The following is a 17120-nucleotide window of genomic DNA, read 5'->3' as shown; positions in this document are numbered from 1 at the left end:
ACTGGCAAGCCAGAGATGTGGGCCAATGAGAGGGCTTAATTAATAATGACACTTGCTGTCAAGCCTGATGATGGGGTTCAACTCCTGGAAGCCACTCCATGGCAGGAGAGAACCAACTCCCAAAAGTTGTCCTCCGAGCTCCACATGTATGCAGTGTGTATGCCACCATCCCTATAATAAATACATGCTAAAAAAAAAACAAACAAACAAACAGATGTCTCCATCTGCACACTTATGTGAGAGAAACATCCTAGAACAACGGCCGCCAAGAGGACGGAAGGAATTACTTCAGACTGATTCACTCCTCTATGCACAGTCCTGCCAGGACTCAGGAACCGCTACGCTCCCTGCCTTCCAGACCTTGTCTCACAAGAACAAGGAAATGCACGGGGACAGGAGGGACGGTGATCAGCTACAAGGAAGCCTGCAGGGGAAGCAATGGATGGCTTCGCAGAGGGAAAAGGAATGACTTATTTGGGACAGCCTCTCTGAGAAGGGTGCTGGGAGACACCTACAGAAGAATTAGAAACAGCCCAAGGGAGCATGCAGAGAGGGACAAGGCTTCAGACCCAGGGAGCAGTTAGTGCAAGGTTATAGGGCTGGCGGAAGTGGTCAGAAGCAAGGTAGTGGGGAACTGGGCTGTAAAGGATGAGATCTGCAGATGACTGTGTCTAGGGACAGCAGCCAGAGGGGACCTAGTGAGCACTGACAACGACTTCAGATAAGAGTCGATGGAAGAATGGAAGAAATGAGAAAAGAGAAAGGAGGGGAGGCACAGTGGGTCAGTGACACACTCCACACCAGTTCTAACAGCCCCAGTCCCTGATCCTCTGCTAGCTCTGCTCCTGATTCAGCCAGCCACCTGAAGAGATCAGGTAAGGCCAACTAGAATGAAGCTGGACCCTAGGGGTCCTGAGAGGCTGAGAGTGACTCACCTACCATAGTTACTCCACAAGAGGACATCAGGTACCAGAGGCCATCAGGCAACCAATAGTGCCACCTCCTGGCCTGAGGTGGTACTGCACCAAGACAGAAGAAGGCACGTGTGTACACTTGTTATACATCCTCCAACCTATCCCCAAATTAAATATTCCAACCTCTCCACCTCCACCCGTGGCCACCTTCAGGTAACTACCATGCATAGCCTGAACTATTGGGATAGCCTTCTCCATGGTGGCCCCACCTCTCCTGGCCCTTAGACTTGAAGATGTCAGACTCCACCATCCCTCTGCTTCAAACCATCTGCATTCTGATTCTAGAGGGTTAAAACACAGCATTCTAAGTACTTACTTGAACTAGTGCCCAGGTGACAATAAGGAATTGTGGGTTTCTTTTATGTTCTTATGCATATATTTGAGATTTTTCAAAATAAAAAATGTTAAGAAAATGAGATGCACTGGGCGGTGGTGGTGTACACACCTTTAATCCCAGCACTCGGGAGGCAGAGGCAGGTGGATCTCAGTGAGTTCGAGGCCATCCAGGTCTACAGAGTGAGTTCCAGGACAGGTCCCAAAAGCTACAGAGAAACCCTGTCTCAAAAAATTAAAAAAAGAAAAGTTAGAAAGGAAGGGAGAGAGGGAGGGGAGGAGGGAGGGAGGAAGAGAGGGAAGGAAGGAGAGAGAAAAGAAAAGCAGAACAGAGAATGATGGTGCATGCCTTTAATCCCAACACTCAGGAAGCAGACACATCTCTGTAAGTTAGAGGCTAGCTTGGCCTATGTAATGAGTTCTGGACCAGCTAGGGCTACACAGTGAGACCCTGACTCAAAAACAAATTTATAAAAAAAAAGAAAGAAAGGAAATAAAGAAAAACTAAAACAAGAGAGAGCTTGGGCTTTAGCTCAGTGATGGAGTGTTTGCCTAGCAAGCACAAGACCTTGGATTTGGTGGCCTGGCACAGGGGTAAAACAAAACAAGAAAACCAGATATGGTGGCTCATGCCTATAATCCCAGCACTCAGGTGACAGAGCAGGAGGATAGCAAATTCAAGGCCAACCTGAGCTACACAGCAAGATTATGTCTCAAAATCAAAACAAACAAGAAACATGGAGAGAGAGAAAAAAAAAGATGAGAACACAGTGAGCAGAAAGGAGCAGAGGGCTTGGGGCACAGTGTGCCTGAACTCTGGGCCTGCGCATCGAGAATGGGATGATGAGGCAGAAAGGAGGGCAAGGCATCAGAAGCAGCCTCCCGAGACCACAGTGAGATGACCCTCTGGCCTCCTGCCATCAAACGCAGTGAAATAAAATACTAGAAAGAAGGAAACAAAGCATGTTGGAACTGTCTCGAAGAACAAGGCACTCACTCGTGGGGGTTGTCCTGCTTCTGTATTGATTGTGGCTTGTCGTAGGAAGACAAGACATACCTTTTGCCACCTAAATAACTTATTTTGCAGTTGGTGAGTTGGTTTTTTTCATTTGTTTTTACTGTGAGGTATAACATATGCCACACAGAACTTTCTCCACTCAAGGACTCCCTGAGGTCTAGGGTAGACACTGGCTTCACCCTTCACAGGTGAGGAAACTGAGGGTCCCGAGGTAAAGCTGCTCACTTTCCCTTCTCCATTTACAAATGTATTTTGAGCCCAGCTAGTAGCAAAGGCCTGTATTCCTAGCCCTTGCAGGGTGGAGGCAGGAGTATCAGAAGTTCAAGACCAGCTTCAGTTACATGAGACCCTGCCTCACTGTTCCCTTCAAAACACAGAGACAAAAGACAAGACAAGCCTTTCGTCTGCCTACTTAACATAGCCTGGGGTTGATGTGGTTTTGTGGCTTGTTTTTAATAAATTTGTCAGTAAAGCAGGTCTGCTGGAGCTGGGCAGGCAGTTCAGGGGCAGAGGACTTGCCACACAAGCATGATGACCTGAGTTTGAATTCCCAGACACCATGGAAAGTTGGGCATTGTAGCACACGTCTGTAAGCCCGTCTTTCTATAGCAAGCTATGATACCTTCAGGAACTCACAGGCCAGTCAGTCTGGTGGACACAGTGGTCAACAACAGAGAGACTGTGTCTCAAACAGTGGGAGAAGGGGACCAACACTGGAGGCTGTCCTCTGGCCTCCACATGTGCACTAAGGCATACGTTCGGTCCCCCAGACCACACACACACACACACACAGAGCCCACGTGCTTGGTCCTACATCCACTGTCAGCCTATGGGACCCAGCACAAGCCCCAGGGCAGTGTATCCTCTCTCATTAAGGCTATCTGCATGTGGCAGAGGGAAGCCAGACCTATCCAGGGCACGCCTGCTGCCCACCCCCCTTCATCAGGTACTCCTTACCTGGGTTTCTCAGGGTCTTTGGCTGGCAGGATTGTCAGCACCAGCGAGGACCTCTCGGTGGCTGAACACGAGACCACCACGTTCAGCTGGGGGATGAATCTGACCTGCTGACACCAGTTGGGGTGGAGACTCTGGGAGAGAGAATGGCTGTAGCAGGAGACCTCCCAGGGACAGTTGAGATCCATATCCTACCCCTGGAACTTAGGCAAGGCCAGTGTGGAATGGGACTGAAGATCACAAAATCTAAGGCCCTTGCCTTAGCGACCACAGCTTGGACAAAGTGATATGGCCCATAGTCCTAACCAGGTCCCATGACCAGGGTGTCTAGCCCATCCCTGTCACCAAATCTACCATCACCTGTGTCCAAAGAGTCTCTTAGGTTTAGAAGCCACAGACTGGGCTCATGATAATGTCATTCCTCCAAGCAGGGAGAAAGGTTGGACGTGAGGGTGCCTAAGCCCTAGTCTGTCTTCTACTGGCTGCCTCCACTACAAGATGTCTGCATTTCTGGGCCCTCTGCCACCCTCTGTATTGGTCAGAACACAATAGCTTCCAGGATCAGGAAGGGCAGAATACATTCTCTACCAGGACTGCAGCAAGAGGGAGATAGCACCCAGAGGGCAGAGAAGGCGGGCTGGCCCAGGCTCTGACTGGTAAGATTTTTGTCAATGGGACACAAACTAGAGTCAGCTGGGAAGAGGGAGCCTCAGCTGAGGAGTTGCCTCCATCAGACTAGCCGGTAGGTATGTCTATGGGTCGTTTTCTTGATTAATGATTGATGTGAGAGGGTTCAGCCCACTGTGGGTGGTGTTAGCCCTGGGTAGGTGGTGCCGGGCTGTGTAAGAAACAGGCTGAGGAAGCCATGGAGAGAGAACTAGCAGCCCTCCTCCACGGTTCCTGCTTCAGCTTGTGCTTCCGTTCCTACCCCAACTTCCCTCAGTGGTGGTCTGTGATGGGGACATGTAAGCTGAGGAAACCCTTTCCTCCCCACGTTGCTTTTGCTCAGTGCTTTATCACAGCAACAGAGAGCAAACTAACACATCCTCTCTGTGGACCTGGCTGGTACCTGTGCTTAGCCTTTCAGCCTGGAGATTTCCCTTCTGGGGACAAGAAGAGCAAGGATGGGTACACAGATACGATTATCAAACACGCCTTAAACGTGCAAGCCCCTGGGTTGGGTCTAACGTCTCTATTTCCTCTAATGCCTGTCACAATAATGGTATCTAAGCCAAGGCACTGAATGAGGCCTGTAATGCCAGAACTTGGAAGGTGGAGGCGAGAAGATCAGAAACTCAAAGTCAAACTTGGCTACACAGAAAGCCCAAGGCTAGCCTTGAATACATGAGACTCTGGCTCAGTTGCAGGGAGTGGGGTGCTAGCAATGGAGTAAGCCAGAGGCTTATCAGCTTGTGTTTGATGCCCAAGTCAAAGATTTGAGATTGCTTCAAGTATGACGAGAAGCTGCCGGGGTGACATGACTATATTCTAAAGCAGATTTCCTCTGGTTGCTGAACTGAACAAGCACTTCATGGAGAGAGAGGGGGCAGAGAGAAAGTAGGGAAACCAAACAGAAAGCCAGTGACTGTCCAGAATAAAGCTGATGTTTTCACTAACTCGGAGAAGCCGAGGAGGCTGTGAGAGAGACGGGGCTAGCCGTGGATGGGATACAGCAGCTTCCTGCACTCTGTCCTCAGAGGCCAAGCCCCCAGGAGCTGAGGCTGAGCTGAGAAGGTAAATCCATTTGTGACACTGGTTTTTGAGTAGAGCACGTATGTGGATAATGGCAGGCTAAGGAAAGACACACTTACCTTCATTCGGAAGCTCCTAAACTGAGGGGACTTCTCATTTAAGAGTTTCCGCAAGGAAATATGGATCCGGTTTTCTGGCAGAGAAACAGACTCCACATTAGCAACCTCTCCTCTGCCAGCTTAGAGGACATTTTCACATTGTGCATCCATGCTTCCCAGAACACCAACCAGACAGCCACTCATTGGAGCCTTGTGTGACTTCATGAGCTCGACAGAGCTTCCAGCTGTTTCCCTGCTGCCCAGCATGGCCCTGCAAGCCCAGAGTACAACAGTGACCAGCTTCCAGGGGCTATGCACTCCCAGGCACTGCCATCCGAACAAGAAGGCTCCCCATTCGTGCGTTCCAGAGAATGAATGGAGACTTCAGGCTGTATTCACTCTGAAAAGTGATGCACTAGGGGCTTGCCATCATGCCTCAAGACACACAGCCTCCTTGGCCAGAAAGCAAAAGTCCCAAGAAGTACAGGGTGCAAGTATGCACCATGAGCAAGCAACTCCTACATGCTAGGCACTGCCCACACCCACTGTCCTGCCCTTGTAAAAGCACCCAGGCAGCAGCAAATGAACGTCCAGGAAGAGCAAACTGATAGAGATGGATGATGAGTCAGCGGTGCCTTGCGATGCCTGTAGTAGGGTCAGGAGCTGTTCAAGGAAGGAGGTCAGAAATGCTCATCACTTCGGCTTACATCTGAAAGCAACTCCCAGGACTCATGGAAGAAAAACACTGTGCGGGGGGGGGGGGGGTAGTCTGTTCAGGGGGTAAAAGGAAAGTTGCAAAAAAAGAAAAGAAAAGCCCTCAGGCTGAGGAGATAACTTGTTCCCGAAGCTGGAGACAGGATTCCTGGAGCTTGGTGAGTCCCAGGTCCTACTAAGAGACCCTGAGTCAAAACACCAGGTGGACAGTTCCTGAGGAACGATGCCTGTTGTTGGCCTCCGGCCTCCACACACATGTTCACACGTGCATAAGCATCCATAAAACACATACCCACATATATACACAAACACACACATGCAAAGGAAGTCCTGAGCCAGATGGCATGTTGCTTGTGGCTGATAACAGGGAAGCTGCAGCACAACAGTGTCTACTGCGTGTCTTTCCCACTAGACCCTGAGGTCCCGGGAGGGTAGAAAGACACAGCCTCTAAGCACTTCTACGTACCTAACGCTCCCTCATTCCAAGCATCTTATAGCAGAGCCCAAAATTAAGCATGGTTGTCCCTGTCCCCATTTGAATAGGAGACTGAGGCTCAGAAGGGTTAAGCAACTGGCTTCAGATCACCCAGAGCTAGGTGCATACTTCTTAGCTTTGTCCATCCCCTCTCGCATCCCACCATCTCTTCATATTTGCTCCCAGGCTTTCGTCTAGTGGGTGCCCTGAAGGACTCACACCCACTAATCCCCGGCCTTGCTTCATTCATCACTCATCATAGAGACCACCACGACACAAACATGACCAGGGTGGGGCAGCCTCCAGGAACTGATTGGACAAGGACAAAGTAGAGTGCTAGCTGGAAGGGTAGCTCAGTGCTACAAAGCTTGTCTGACACACTCAAGGCTCTGGGTTCAATCCCCAGCACACACATACACACAACCCTTCCAGAACATTATCAAGCCAACTTAGTAGAGGTCCTTGCCAAGGCCTGGGAACCCTTGGAGACCTCCATAGCTAGAAAGTTCCAGCAAGGGCTGCTCTGGCATCCTGGATAGAATGGAGGTCAGTTTCCCTGCAGGCATGGCCCCAGGGTCCAGCACCACACCTAAGGTTCCATCCTGAATCTGATCCATCACCACTGAGTCTCTCCTGGAAGCCCCAGGTCCATGGTCTCTGCTAACCTTGTACCCTTTGTCAAAGAAGCTCTAACTTAAACTGACTTCCTGGGTCAATTTAGGGCACATCCCAGCAAGCGGTGGGAACTAGAGACTCTGGACGGGCAGCTTGGCTTAAGACCTCAGTCACACTCCCCAGCCTCGGGGAATATACGAGTAGCTTCAGCTCACTAAACCTCTTAATGGGCAGTAACAAGTCCCTGGGTCCTAGTGGGGGGGGGCGGGTGGCAGGAGATGATGCATCAAGAGCTCAGGAGACAGCTGCTTACTGATGCCGGGTATGGTTATTCACGTTGCTGCCAAGCCGGGTGCTCCTCTAGGTTCCACCACAGCCCAACTTATGACCTTGCCAATCTATTCTCACCCATCCAAAGAGAGCTCACAACTAGGAAGAGCAGAAGCCCTCACAGTCATCAGATAGGATCGCTTATCCTGAACCTCAGAGGGTAAGTGACACATCCCAGGGCCACAGCCAAGCACTTCACTCTCCCTGAGCGGAGGAAAATCTGCAGCCTTCGGTCCTCACCTGCAAAAGTTCCCACCTCAAAAGACTGTCCCTCACCTTGGACCCTCTGGCCTTTCCTGTCACCACTGCTCTACCTCAGCCAGGAGGCAGGGCACCTCCTCTCCAGATGCTCAGAGTTGGGAGACAGGGAAGTAAGAATGCCTCAGAGTTGGGGGCCTACTCAGCACCCACGGCTACCCACTCCCCAGGCCTCAGCCCATTCTCGTGTCCTTTAGCTACCCCATTTGGAGGTCCGGGGAAGGATGTGTGGGTTGAACAGCCCACCAGCCACATTGTCAGACATGAAGATGACGACGTTGCCCTTGGTGTCCCCATAGCAGAACACACCTTTGTGGAAGTCAGACCTGGGGGAAGATGAAGATAGAATGTGCTGTGTGTCAGATCAGGATTGATGGAGCTGATGTAATAAAGAGGAGACTGACCTCTACAGAAGCAGGCTGCCTTTAATCAGAACAACAAAGGGCAGCCTCTCCACCCTGAGAGTAGTAGCTATGTGCCAGGGCACACTTTGGGTTTTATAAGGTAGAAAAGGGGACTTTTGGGTAGGAAGGGTTTTGACTACAGATCTATATGCTGCTTTCCCAGGCCCATAAAGGAGTCCTTATCACCCTGGCATCCTTACCAGAAGTTCTCCTGGGAGGTCCTAATAACATGTTGACCCCTGACCACTGACCTCCCTCCTTCTGACTAACTGCCCACTGCTATCTCTGATATTATCAGGGTATCAAATCTTCCTGCATAGAGTTTCCCAGGCTGTTTGAGGCTGTTAGACTATTAACCCTTCACTGTGGAGCCTTCTACCCTACTACCCCTGTCCACCTTAGGGACAAGGACAGTTCCAACAGACTTCCAGCCTTGCTCTGGGCCTTCGGCCAGCAGCCAAGCACAGCCCAGTCATCAGGCTCTGTGTCGACCACTTTTACTTCCTAGAGACCTCGGTGCCGCAGGCAGGCCTCTGCCAGCACTGAGTGGCGGGCAGGGTAAGAAGGGGAAGGCGGAGGAGAATAAGGATGACTCTTAAGGGTGGGGTGACTGAGCAAGACCCAAGAGAAGCAGTGAGGAACAATATGGCAGTGAGGTCGGAGCCAGCTCCCCAGGTGCCTCTGGGGTCCCAGCCCCCTTCCCAGTGATGTGGTAGCTCCCAAGACCCTGTCTCGATTCCTGTGAGACTTACCAATAGTCCATGACCATGACACAGCTATCCAGGTCAATAAAGGTGAAGGCCTGAACACATTTGTGGTTACTGATATCAAAGAACTCTGGAAGAGAAAAGAGTGACATACAGAGCTGAGAGCCGTGGCTCAGGCTTGAGAGATTCTGGTGGTGGCAAACAGCCTCCCAGCACTCCCTGCCCCCTCTCTGGACCTGTAGCCCACCCCCACAGCAACCAAAAACAGTAGACCCGCACACAGCCACTCACCAAGCCAAGATGCAGCTACAAACTGCCCTCCGGCCCCTACTGCAGCCAGAACAAAAGCCTAGTGTAGACCTAACCTGTAAAGTCCTGTAGGATCAGACCCTCCACAGTGCAGTCTGTCTTGTCTATCTGGAAGAGCACCTCTCTGTCTCCTCCTGCCTGGCCTGTGGCCCCTGTCCGGCTACTAGGCTCCAAGCATGCCAGCTTTTTCTCTCTAGATGCACCAACCTCATGCACTTCTGGGTCCTGCCTCTCCCTGCTTTGTCCACCTTGAATACACTCAGAACTCTTCCGGACCAGCTCCACGACCCCTTCTTAGAAAGGCTTCCACCTCTTTAGCTAGGCCCACTGGCTGGCTGGCTGCCTGTCAATCTCCCTCACCACCTGTTTTATTTGACGGCAGGAGCTGCCTGGCCTGAGAGCTGTGTGAGGACAGGGAGCGTGTTTTACATGGCACCTGTGGGCTCCTCAGCCTCTGACACGGTACCCAGGGTCTGCTTTGCTGAGTGACTGTGGCTGTGATGCACAAATGAAGGGACAAATCCCAAGCCCTGGGGAATGTGGCCCCTGGGGCTTCCAGTGGTCCGTGGAAGTGGTCTTTGTGTGTGTCCCTGAAGGTGTTTGAAGCCAGCGGAAACAGAGATTTGCTCCCCATCACTCACCACCCTCATCAGGGCTAGAGCTGGGAACCCAAGCAGATCAGAGACCAGGAGAGCTCACGGCATGCAGGTGCATATGAAGAACAGAGGTAAGGTGGCTTTGTGCAGGCTCACCCATCCCTCAGTGGAACCAGCCTGCCAGACTGATCTTCTGAAACATTACTTTCATCCTGCCCAAGAGCCTTCCATGGGGCCCTGACACACAGCTGCTACTGAATTAGGAAGCCTGGCTCCTTCTGGCAGCTCTGGCCGCAAATCACTCAGGCTGAGGAGCAGTCTCCCACGTTTGAATGACAGGCCCTTAAGTGTCTGCTTCCTACAGGCCCAGCCATCCCAGAAGGGTTGGGTTATGGGTCACAGAGCAGGGCTAACTGGGCCAAGTCACATAGGTCAAGGTTCGTGCTGATGGCCTACCACGTCAGTTCAGCCAGTAGAGCTCAATGGTATGAGGAGCTGGGGTCAGGCTCTCGGGACTGCGGGTGAAGGGAGAGCGCCTACCTGCTCACACCCTCGCTGTTTTTCTGGCTGTGTCACAGTCTGTCCTCCTAATAAGGACAGCATTGGCTAATGTATACTAAGCACCTCCCATATCCAATCACTAACCCACACTCACCTAGAGATACAGAGCACTGACCCTGTTTTTCCTCTGGGTAGACTAAGGCCCTCAAAGGTAAAGTAGCTGCTCAAAGTCACACACCTGCTGAGTGTCAGGACCAGAGTTGAAACCTGGGCAGTTTCAGAACAGCTGATCCCCAGCCTCCTGTCTAGTTCTGCACCATGGACCATGGGGACACACATGAAGTCCTCTCCTTCATGATCTGGGACACATGACTAGTTGGACCCTTTATCCATCTATCTACCTACCCAGGACCACCAAGCCTCTAGGTGGCACCAAGCACTGAGCGCTTGGTGAGGGAAGCAGACGCCGTCCGTCCCCACTGCCTGAGCTCCAGGACAGAGAAGAAGGCAGACACCACAGACTCTAGCTGACAAGCATAAGATCACACTCCAGAGGGCTTGACGGGGATTTTTTTGAGAGGCACCTGATTTGGACTAGATAGTCATGGAAGGGTCTCTGGAGGAAGTAGCACTGCTCTGGATCAAAGGAAAAGTAGAAGCTCTGGGGTGGGGAGAGGTGTGGGAGGGAAGGTGGAGCATGCAAATTGACCCACGGCACCCATTAGAGATGGCAAGAGAAGGTCACAGCATCCTCAGCACAACAGGAGGAGGGTCCGGTCCAAGGAAATCTACGGGCAGTAGGGGCCAGCTCTTCCTTGCCTCATGGGTCACACTAAGGTTCCTCCCCCAGTCTGTGCTTTGTGAAGGTTTTCTGCAGAGAGACATTTCAAAAGTCCATTTGTAGCTACTATAGTGACCTTCAGAGGAAGTGTGCTAAGCAAGAGGAGGTTTCAGTGCTATCCCAGCAACAACTAAAGGAGGCCTGGGCTAGAGGCAGCAGGACACAAGGGTAGAATCAAGCTGGAGAGACTGGCGTGGGCTGTGATCTATAATTAGAACTGTTCAATACTTGTAAACATTGAGCATTCACTGAGTACATCTGCCTACAAAGAAACCACCAACACAAACAACCAACACCCAGTGCCTTTTACAGCACACAACACTTGGCAGGCTCTCGCTACCCAACATTTTCCAGAAGACTCCCATTCATGCTCACAGTTGCTCAGCCAACAAGTCTGTCCCAGGTGCAAATCTGTCACTCGCTAAAAGCTAAGGGCAGGCCTGGAGAGCCCCAGGGACTCACCTATCTTCAGCTCAGTCGAGGCAACTGCAATGAGGTTCAAGTTGTACATATATATCATGTCGACAACCCACATCTTCTGGTGGAAGGACTGCTGGATCTGGGAGAGCTGGCAGAAGAAGAACAGAGACTCAGACCACAGACGATTGCTACCAGAGTGCAGAGGCACAGGGACCTTTCCTGTCACACAAGGCCCTGGGAACAAGCACAGTCCTGGCACGCCTCATGTCAGCTCTAAAAACAGGGCCTTGGCTAAATTCCTCATCTGTAAAATGGTTCTAATAGCCACCCATCTTCATGAGCCCAAGGACTTAAGGCCAGGCCTAACTCCAAAGCCTCCTATTTGCATGACAGTGAGTCCCCAGTGGATCCTGGCTGATGGTCCTGAGAGATCCACAATTTAACCCAAACCAGTTCCTTCAGGAAGAACTTCCAGAACTCTCAAGACTTCCCAGGAAGCCTTCCTCTCTGTCTTGTCAGCCTCCCAAGCTCTGACCCCTGAGGTGGCCATAGAGCAGTCACTGTCACGAGATCAGGCTACCAACACCTGAATCCACACACATGTGGAGAAAGGGAAGCAGAGTATGCCAGATACCACAGACTCAGGAATGCAGATGTGAGCGCACACACACACACACACACACACACACACACCCTATCCCCATATAGGTCTCTCCTCTCATAAGGGCTGATCCCTGCTGCAAGTGTAAAAGCACTATGTGGCTACAGAGGCATAAAACCCTTCACACTGCTCACCGTGTTCTCCATAGCCTTGCTGGGGAGCCCTGGAGGGTAGGTCTTTCTTTGCTTGCTGCAGGATCCTCCACTAGTCTGGCAGCACCAAGTGCATAGCTGATTTGTCTGACTATGTCATCCCTTACTACACTAGGCCATGAGCTGATAGCAGAAAGCTCATGATGATGTTGGCTTCTATTCATCTGTGCTTGCTGAATGCCTGACATGCTCCAGCATGATCCATGACCCATACCATTAAGTACTCCCCCAATCCTGAGAGGGGCTACTACTCCAAGAGGAGTACATACCAGGAATCAGAGATAGCTCGGCCAGCATCCCACAGCTGTTGGATGGTATAGTTGGAACTCTAACCCTGGTAGTTGGACCCCAGAGCCCAAATACCATAATATCTTGCCTGGACCAGACAAAGGTTTCAATCAGCAGGACTTAGGGACAGTGTGGGTATGACAGAGCAAGGAGAGAAGGCCAGGCACTGGCACAGAGGCTGGAGGATAACACTCACTGAGATGGGACTCCAGAGACACACTCCCTGGACAAACTGCTTTGTAGGTGCCTAGTAGACATCCAAGCAGTGTTCCGCTTAGTCAGAGACAAGTGTGAGGCTCCAGTAGTTGAGTCAGATTCTTAACTCAAGCCCTGTGACTTCAAAGCTAGGCTGCTCAGATAATAAGCGCCAAAGGCAAGTCCCCCCAGGGTGCCACAACAGAGGCTCTCCACCAACCCCATAAATGTCCGACTCACCCGAAAGGAGTTCATTATTGAAAAAGTCTCGGACCAGAACTGCAAGATCCCGTCTTTGGTGACAGTAATGAAACACCCCATCTTTTTGAACCGTTGGACCATAAATGCCACTTTCACAATCTCGCTCCCATGGTGCCTACAAATGGCAAGAAACAAACATACAACTCAGAAAATATCTGCATGAACCAAGAGTCACAGAAGAGGCAGGAGAGAGGCCAGTGGGGACAGCCACACCAGTATGTATGTGTACCCACACATACACACACACACACACACACACACACACACACAAACACAAACACACCAAGAAACTGTAGGAGGCTCCAGAGGACATGGGACTCTGCCCCTTCTCTAAGTAGACTTCAACTGGGTCAACAAAGGTCACAAGAAAGTGAATCCCAATGGAGGATAGGGTGTGGTTCAATGGTAGAGTATTTGCCTAGTATATGTGAGGTCCTGGGTTCCATCCAGAAAAATAACCAACTCTGATATGGTATGAGATAGAATCCAAAGTTGATCCCTAGAAATAACCAGGCAGGTCCCTCACTTTGTAGTGGGAGAGCAGAGATGGAGAGCGGAGATCTCCAGAGCTTCTTTCACAGGAGAAACAGCCCACAGATGGCAAGCAGGGTATAACTTACGACAGAAACCTGAGAAATGACACTTCCTAACCATTGCTCCCATGCTCTGGGGTGAAGAGTACAACAAGGGGTAATGAGGAGTTGGGCCCTGTGCACCCAACTCCTTACAGCCAGGATACTGAGCACAGCAAACAGGTCCTGGGCAGACCTGGCTTTGCAAGCTGTTACCCCACACCCATCCCAGGAAGCCTCCATGCTACTTGCCAATGGTTGCTTTCCTGCCCCAGTGTCAACAAAGTCAGCTCTCTGGCTATTAAGGCTCACACTTCCCCATGTCATCTGCCCGTCTGGGATCATGGTAGGCTGGGACAGGTCACATCACCTACAGGGAGTTGCATCCCACCCATTCCCAACAGAGCTAGAACTTAATGCCTAGAGCTTTCATTCCTCCTCCAGAGCCTTTTCCAAAGCTTGAAAGTAGGTATGAGCTGACCTGAGGCTTAGGGGGAATCCATGTGCAGTTCCACAGAGGAGCAGGGGCATGTATGTCTAGCTATAAGTCTCCCTGTCTCCTGCCATCAGCTTATTTCTAGGTGATCAACATTCCCAGCTGTCTCTCTGTCTCTCTCTGTCTCTCTCTGTCTCTCTCTCTCTCTCTCTCTCTCTCTCTCTCTCCTCTCTCCTCTCTCTCTCTCTCTCTCTCTTTCTCCATCACTTCAACTCTGCCCTTTCTATCAGGACCAAAGACTGTGGGTAATAGAGATGTGAGGCCTTTGGTTAACACTGCCCCGGGAATAGCATCTTGGGGAGGTCTGTTTCCTCCATCAGTGTAGTGACTGTGCCTCTCTCTTTCTGGACAGTGAAGGGATCAAAGAGGGTGGTGTTTTGGGTATGTGCTCAATCCAGACTCGGTAATGGCAGACTCGGTAATTGTGAACCGACTTTTAGAGTCCCCCTCTCATAAAATTAACTAGCCAGGCAGTGGTGGTGCACGCCTTTAATCCCAGCACTCAGGAGACAGAGACTGGCAGATCTCTGTGAGTTCAAGGCCAGCCTGGTCTACAAGAGCTAGTTCCAGGGCAAATTCCAAAGCTACAGAGAAACCCTGTCTCAAAAAAACAAAAACAAAAAGATTTTTAAAAATAATTAACTAGCCCGGGCGGTGGTGGCGCACACCTTTAATCCCAGCACTCGGGAGGCAGAGGCAGGTGGATCTCTGTGAGTTCGAGACCAGCCTGGTCTACAAGAGCTAGCTCCAGAACAGGCTCTAAAGCTGCAGAGAAACCCTGTCTCGAAAAACCAAAAAAAAAAAAAAAATTAACTAAAGAGTGTTTGGCTATTCTGGCTACTTTCTCCACCAGATCAGATCCCTCTTGAGTTGCAAGCTGTGGAAATAAATTAGAGCAAATAAGGGAAAAAGCTTCCTGAGAATTTAGTGTCCCAGATTTTAAACATTCTTGAGATCTGAAGAAACAAAGACCAGCAAAGAAGAAGCTACATCAAGCCAAGTGTTCATGTCAAAATTACAGTTATAAAATCTCTCGTTATTCATATTTAATTGGCTACTCCTCAATTAACTCCCAACCAGAATTTTTACAAGCTACTCTTGTATGATCTCCATTAAACTGCCCTCTCCACTAAAGCTCCATGCTGCCCGAGCCAGAGACAACCTCTAGGTCTTGCTCCTCCACAGCCTGCATTAGGTGTGGCTCTCTGAGAACAGGCCCACCTACAGCTTGCTTTCACCAGACTACAAATGTGGCTCACCAAACTGCTCCACAGGAGCTGGTGCTCTGGCCACACAGCCAAGGCTGCTGGTGCTCCAACCCAGAGTGGATCCAGGAAAGGAGAAAGGGTCCATAGGCAGCCCAGTTCAAGGACCCTGGTGGCAGAGGGGCATGTTCTAAGCCAATGGTTCTCAACCTGTGGGTTGCAACCAATTTGGGGATCAGACAATCCTTTCACAAGGGTCACAGATATCCTGCATATCATATGTTTACATGATTCATAATGGTAGAAAAATAACAGTTATGCAGTAGTAATGACAATAATTTCATGGTTAGGGATCACACAACATGAGGAAGTGTATTAAAGGGTCGTGCATCAGGAAGGTTGAGAACCACTGCAAGCAACAAACTACCTCTTGTCCTTAGGGTGTTAGAGGGAGGAACATCAAAAGGGGAGACAAGGCCACAGCATAGAAAGGAAGAGATTGATGAAATATGAGACACTCCACCCAAAGCATAGCACTTTGAACTATTGAATATTTTCAGCTAAACGCATTTGAGAAGTAGTATGTTGCCACCATAAGATCCCAGGTGGGAGCAATCTTATCTTTTTTTGTTTTTTCTTCTGAAACAGTGTGTCCTGTATACTAGGCCAGTCTCCAACTCATCATGTAGCTGAAGCGGACCCTGAATATATGATCCTCCTGCCTCTAGCACCTAGTGCTGGTTACACACCTCCACGTACAGCTACAACTTTACTTCTGAAAAGTCAAGAACACAGAGAGGAATGGGCATAGACAGGCAGGCCAAGTCTCCTCCAGTTATTACACCAACTCCTCCATATTTTAATCCAATTTCCCCGAGGCACTCAGTTGAATGAGTGCTTAGCTAGTACACATGAAACCCTGGATCTGATCCCCAGCACTGCATAACACTAGATGCATACCTATAATCCAAGCACTCAGCAGTCAGAGGTAGGAGGATCAAAAGTTCAAGCTACATGTTGAGTTGGAAGCAAAACTGGGATACATAAGATCCATCTCAGAAATCAAAAAAGCAGTTGCCCCATGACTTCCCACTCTTCCTCAAACCTAGCACACCAACACCCAGGACATACAGCTTCTAGCACTTTCACACCCTATGAAGGACCCCATGAAGATGTAAAACTTGTACTAAATAAAGCTGTATGGTCTTCACTTGTGGCTCATCTGCTAGAGAAGTCCTCCAAGGCCAAGCTCCAGTGGATAGCATGGGTAGAGGGACCACAAGCAAAGTGAGTGGCAGGTCAGGCAGAGACAAGTCAGAGCCACTAAGTTCTACCCCCCTCTCCTGAGGGTCAGCAAGGCCTCTACAGCTTGGCCAGCGTCCTCCCTGTCACCTCACAGGAGAATCCTAGCTGCACATATGTGAGCCATCTGTGGCTCCGAGGATGAAATTGCCAGACTCACTCAGCACTGGTCATATAGGATAACAAGAGAAACTGCAGTGTGCAGGAAAGGTGGGAAAGAGAACATAGAACAGCCTGGGCAAGTCATCAGGCTGGCCTCTCTGAGCCTTGACTTCCTTATCTGTGAAAGGGGGACAAGCCACCTACCTTTACCATCATGACCACCTACAGATTGTGAAGGACAAGCTGGAAGGACAAGTGGCCAGCCAGCACCTTGGTTGGGCCGGTGACTCATGGACTGAGGAGGGGCTCCCTGGAGGGCAGCACAGCACTTTTCCATCACACCCAACGGCAGGGAAGAGGCTCTTACAGGGGGATGACGGTCATGGGAAGGTGGAAGCGCAGGCGGTACTGGCTCTTCCTCATCTCCTCCTTGCCCTGGAACTCACGCATCATATAATCCACATACTTTTGCTGTCTCAGAAAGACAAAGCAAGGGAAAGAAGGCATGTTTGCCTTTAGGGACCCAAACCTGGCATACCGTGTCTTCCCTCCTCTCTCTACAGCCCCCTCCAAGTGGCTCTGAAGGCTGTCCTCTGAGTACTCACCAGGAAAGTAGCCAACCAACAAGCCTGTGCTTGAATCTCAAA

The 17120-nt window shown here is 50.5% G+C and overlaps 1 protein-coding gene across 1 annotated transcript in view; it reads right to left on the bottom strand.

The window, feature by feature from the left end:
- The window catches only part of Efcab8 (EF-hand calcium binding domain 8), a 61921-nt gene that overhangs the window by 33804 nt on the left and 10997 nt on the right, over positions 1-17120 (bottom strand). The window contains exons 5-11 of the mRNA XM_042055128.1: positions 16841-16944; positions 12776-12911; positions 11282-11387; positions 8618-8702; positions 7663-7787; positions 5091-5164; positions 3283-3413 (exon numbers count right to left, since the gene is read on the bottom strand). Coding sequence (XP_041911062.1) covers positions 3283-3413; positions 5091-5164; positions 7663-7787; positions 8618-8702; positions 11282-11387; positions 12776-12911; positions 16841-16944 — 761 coding nt within the window. The remainder of the gene's footprint in view (positions 1-3282; positions 3414-5090; positions 5165-7662; positions 7788-8617; positions 8703-11281; positions 11388-12775; positions 12912-16840; positions 16945-17120) is intronic.

Source organism: Arvicola amphibius, chromosome 5, assembly GCF_903992535.2.
Source record: "Arvicola amphibius chromosome 5, mArvAmp1.2, whole genome shotgun sequence".
NCBI classification, from domain to species: Eukaryota; Metazoa; Chordata; class Mammalia; order Rodentia; family Cricetidae; genus Arvicola; species Arvicola amphibius.
Note: the sequence above shows the minus strand (reverse complement) of the source record. Positions and strands in the feature narration are given on the sequence as shown.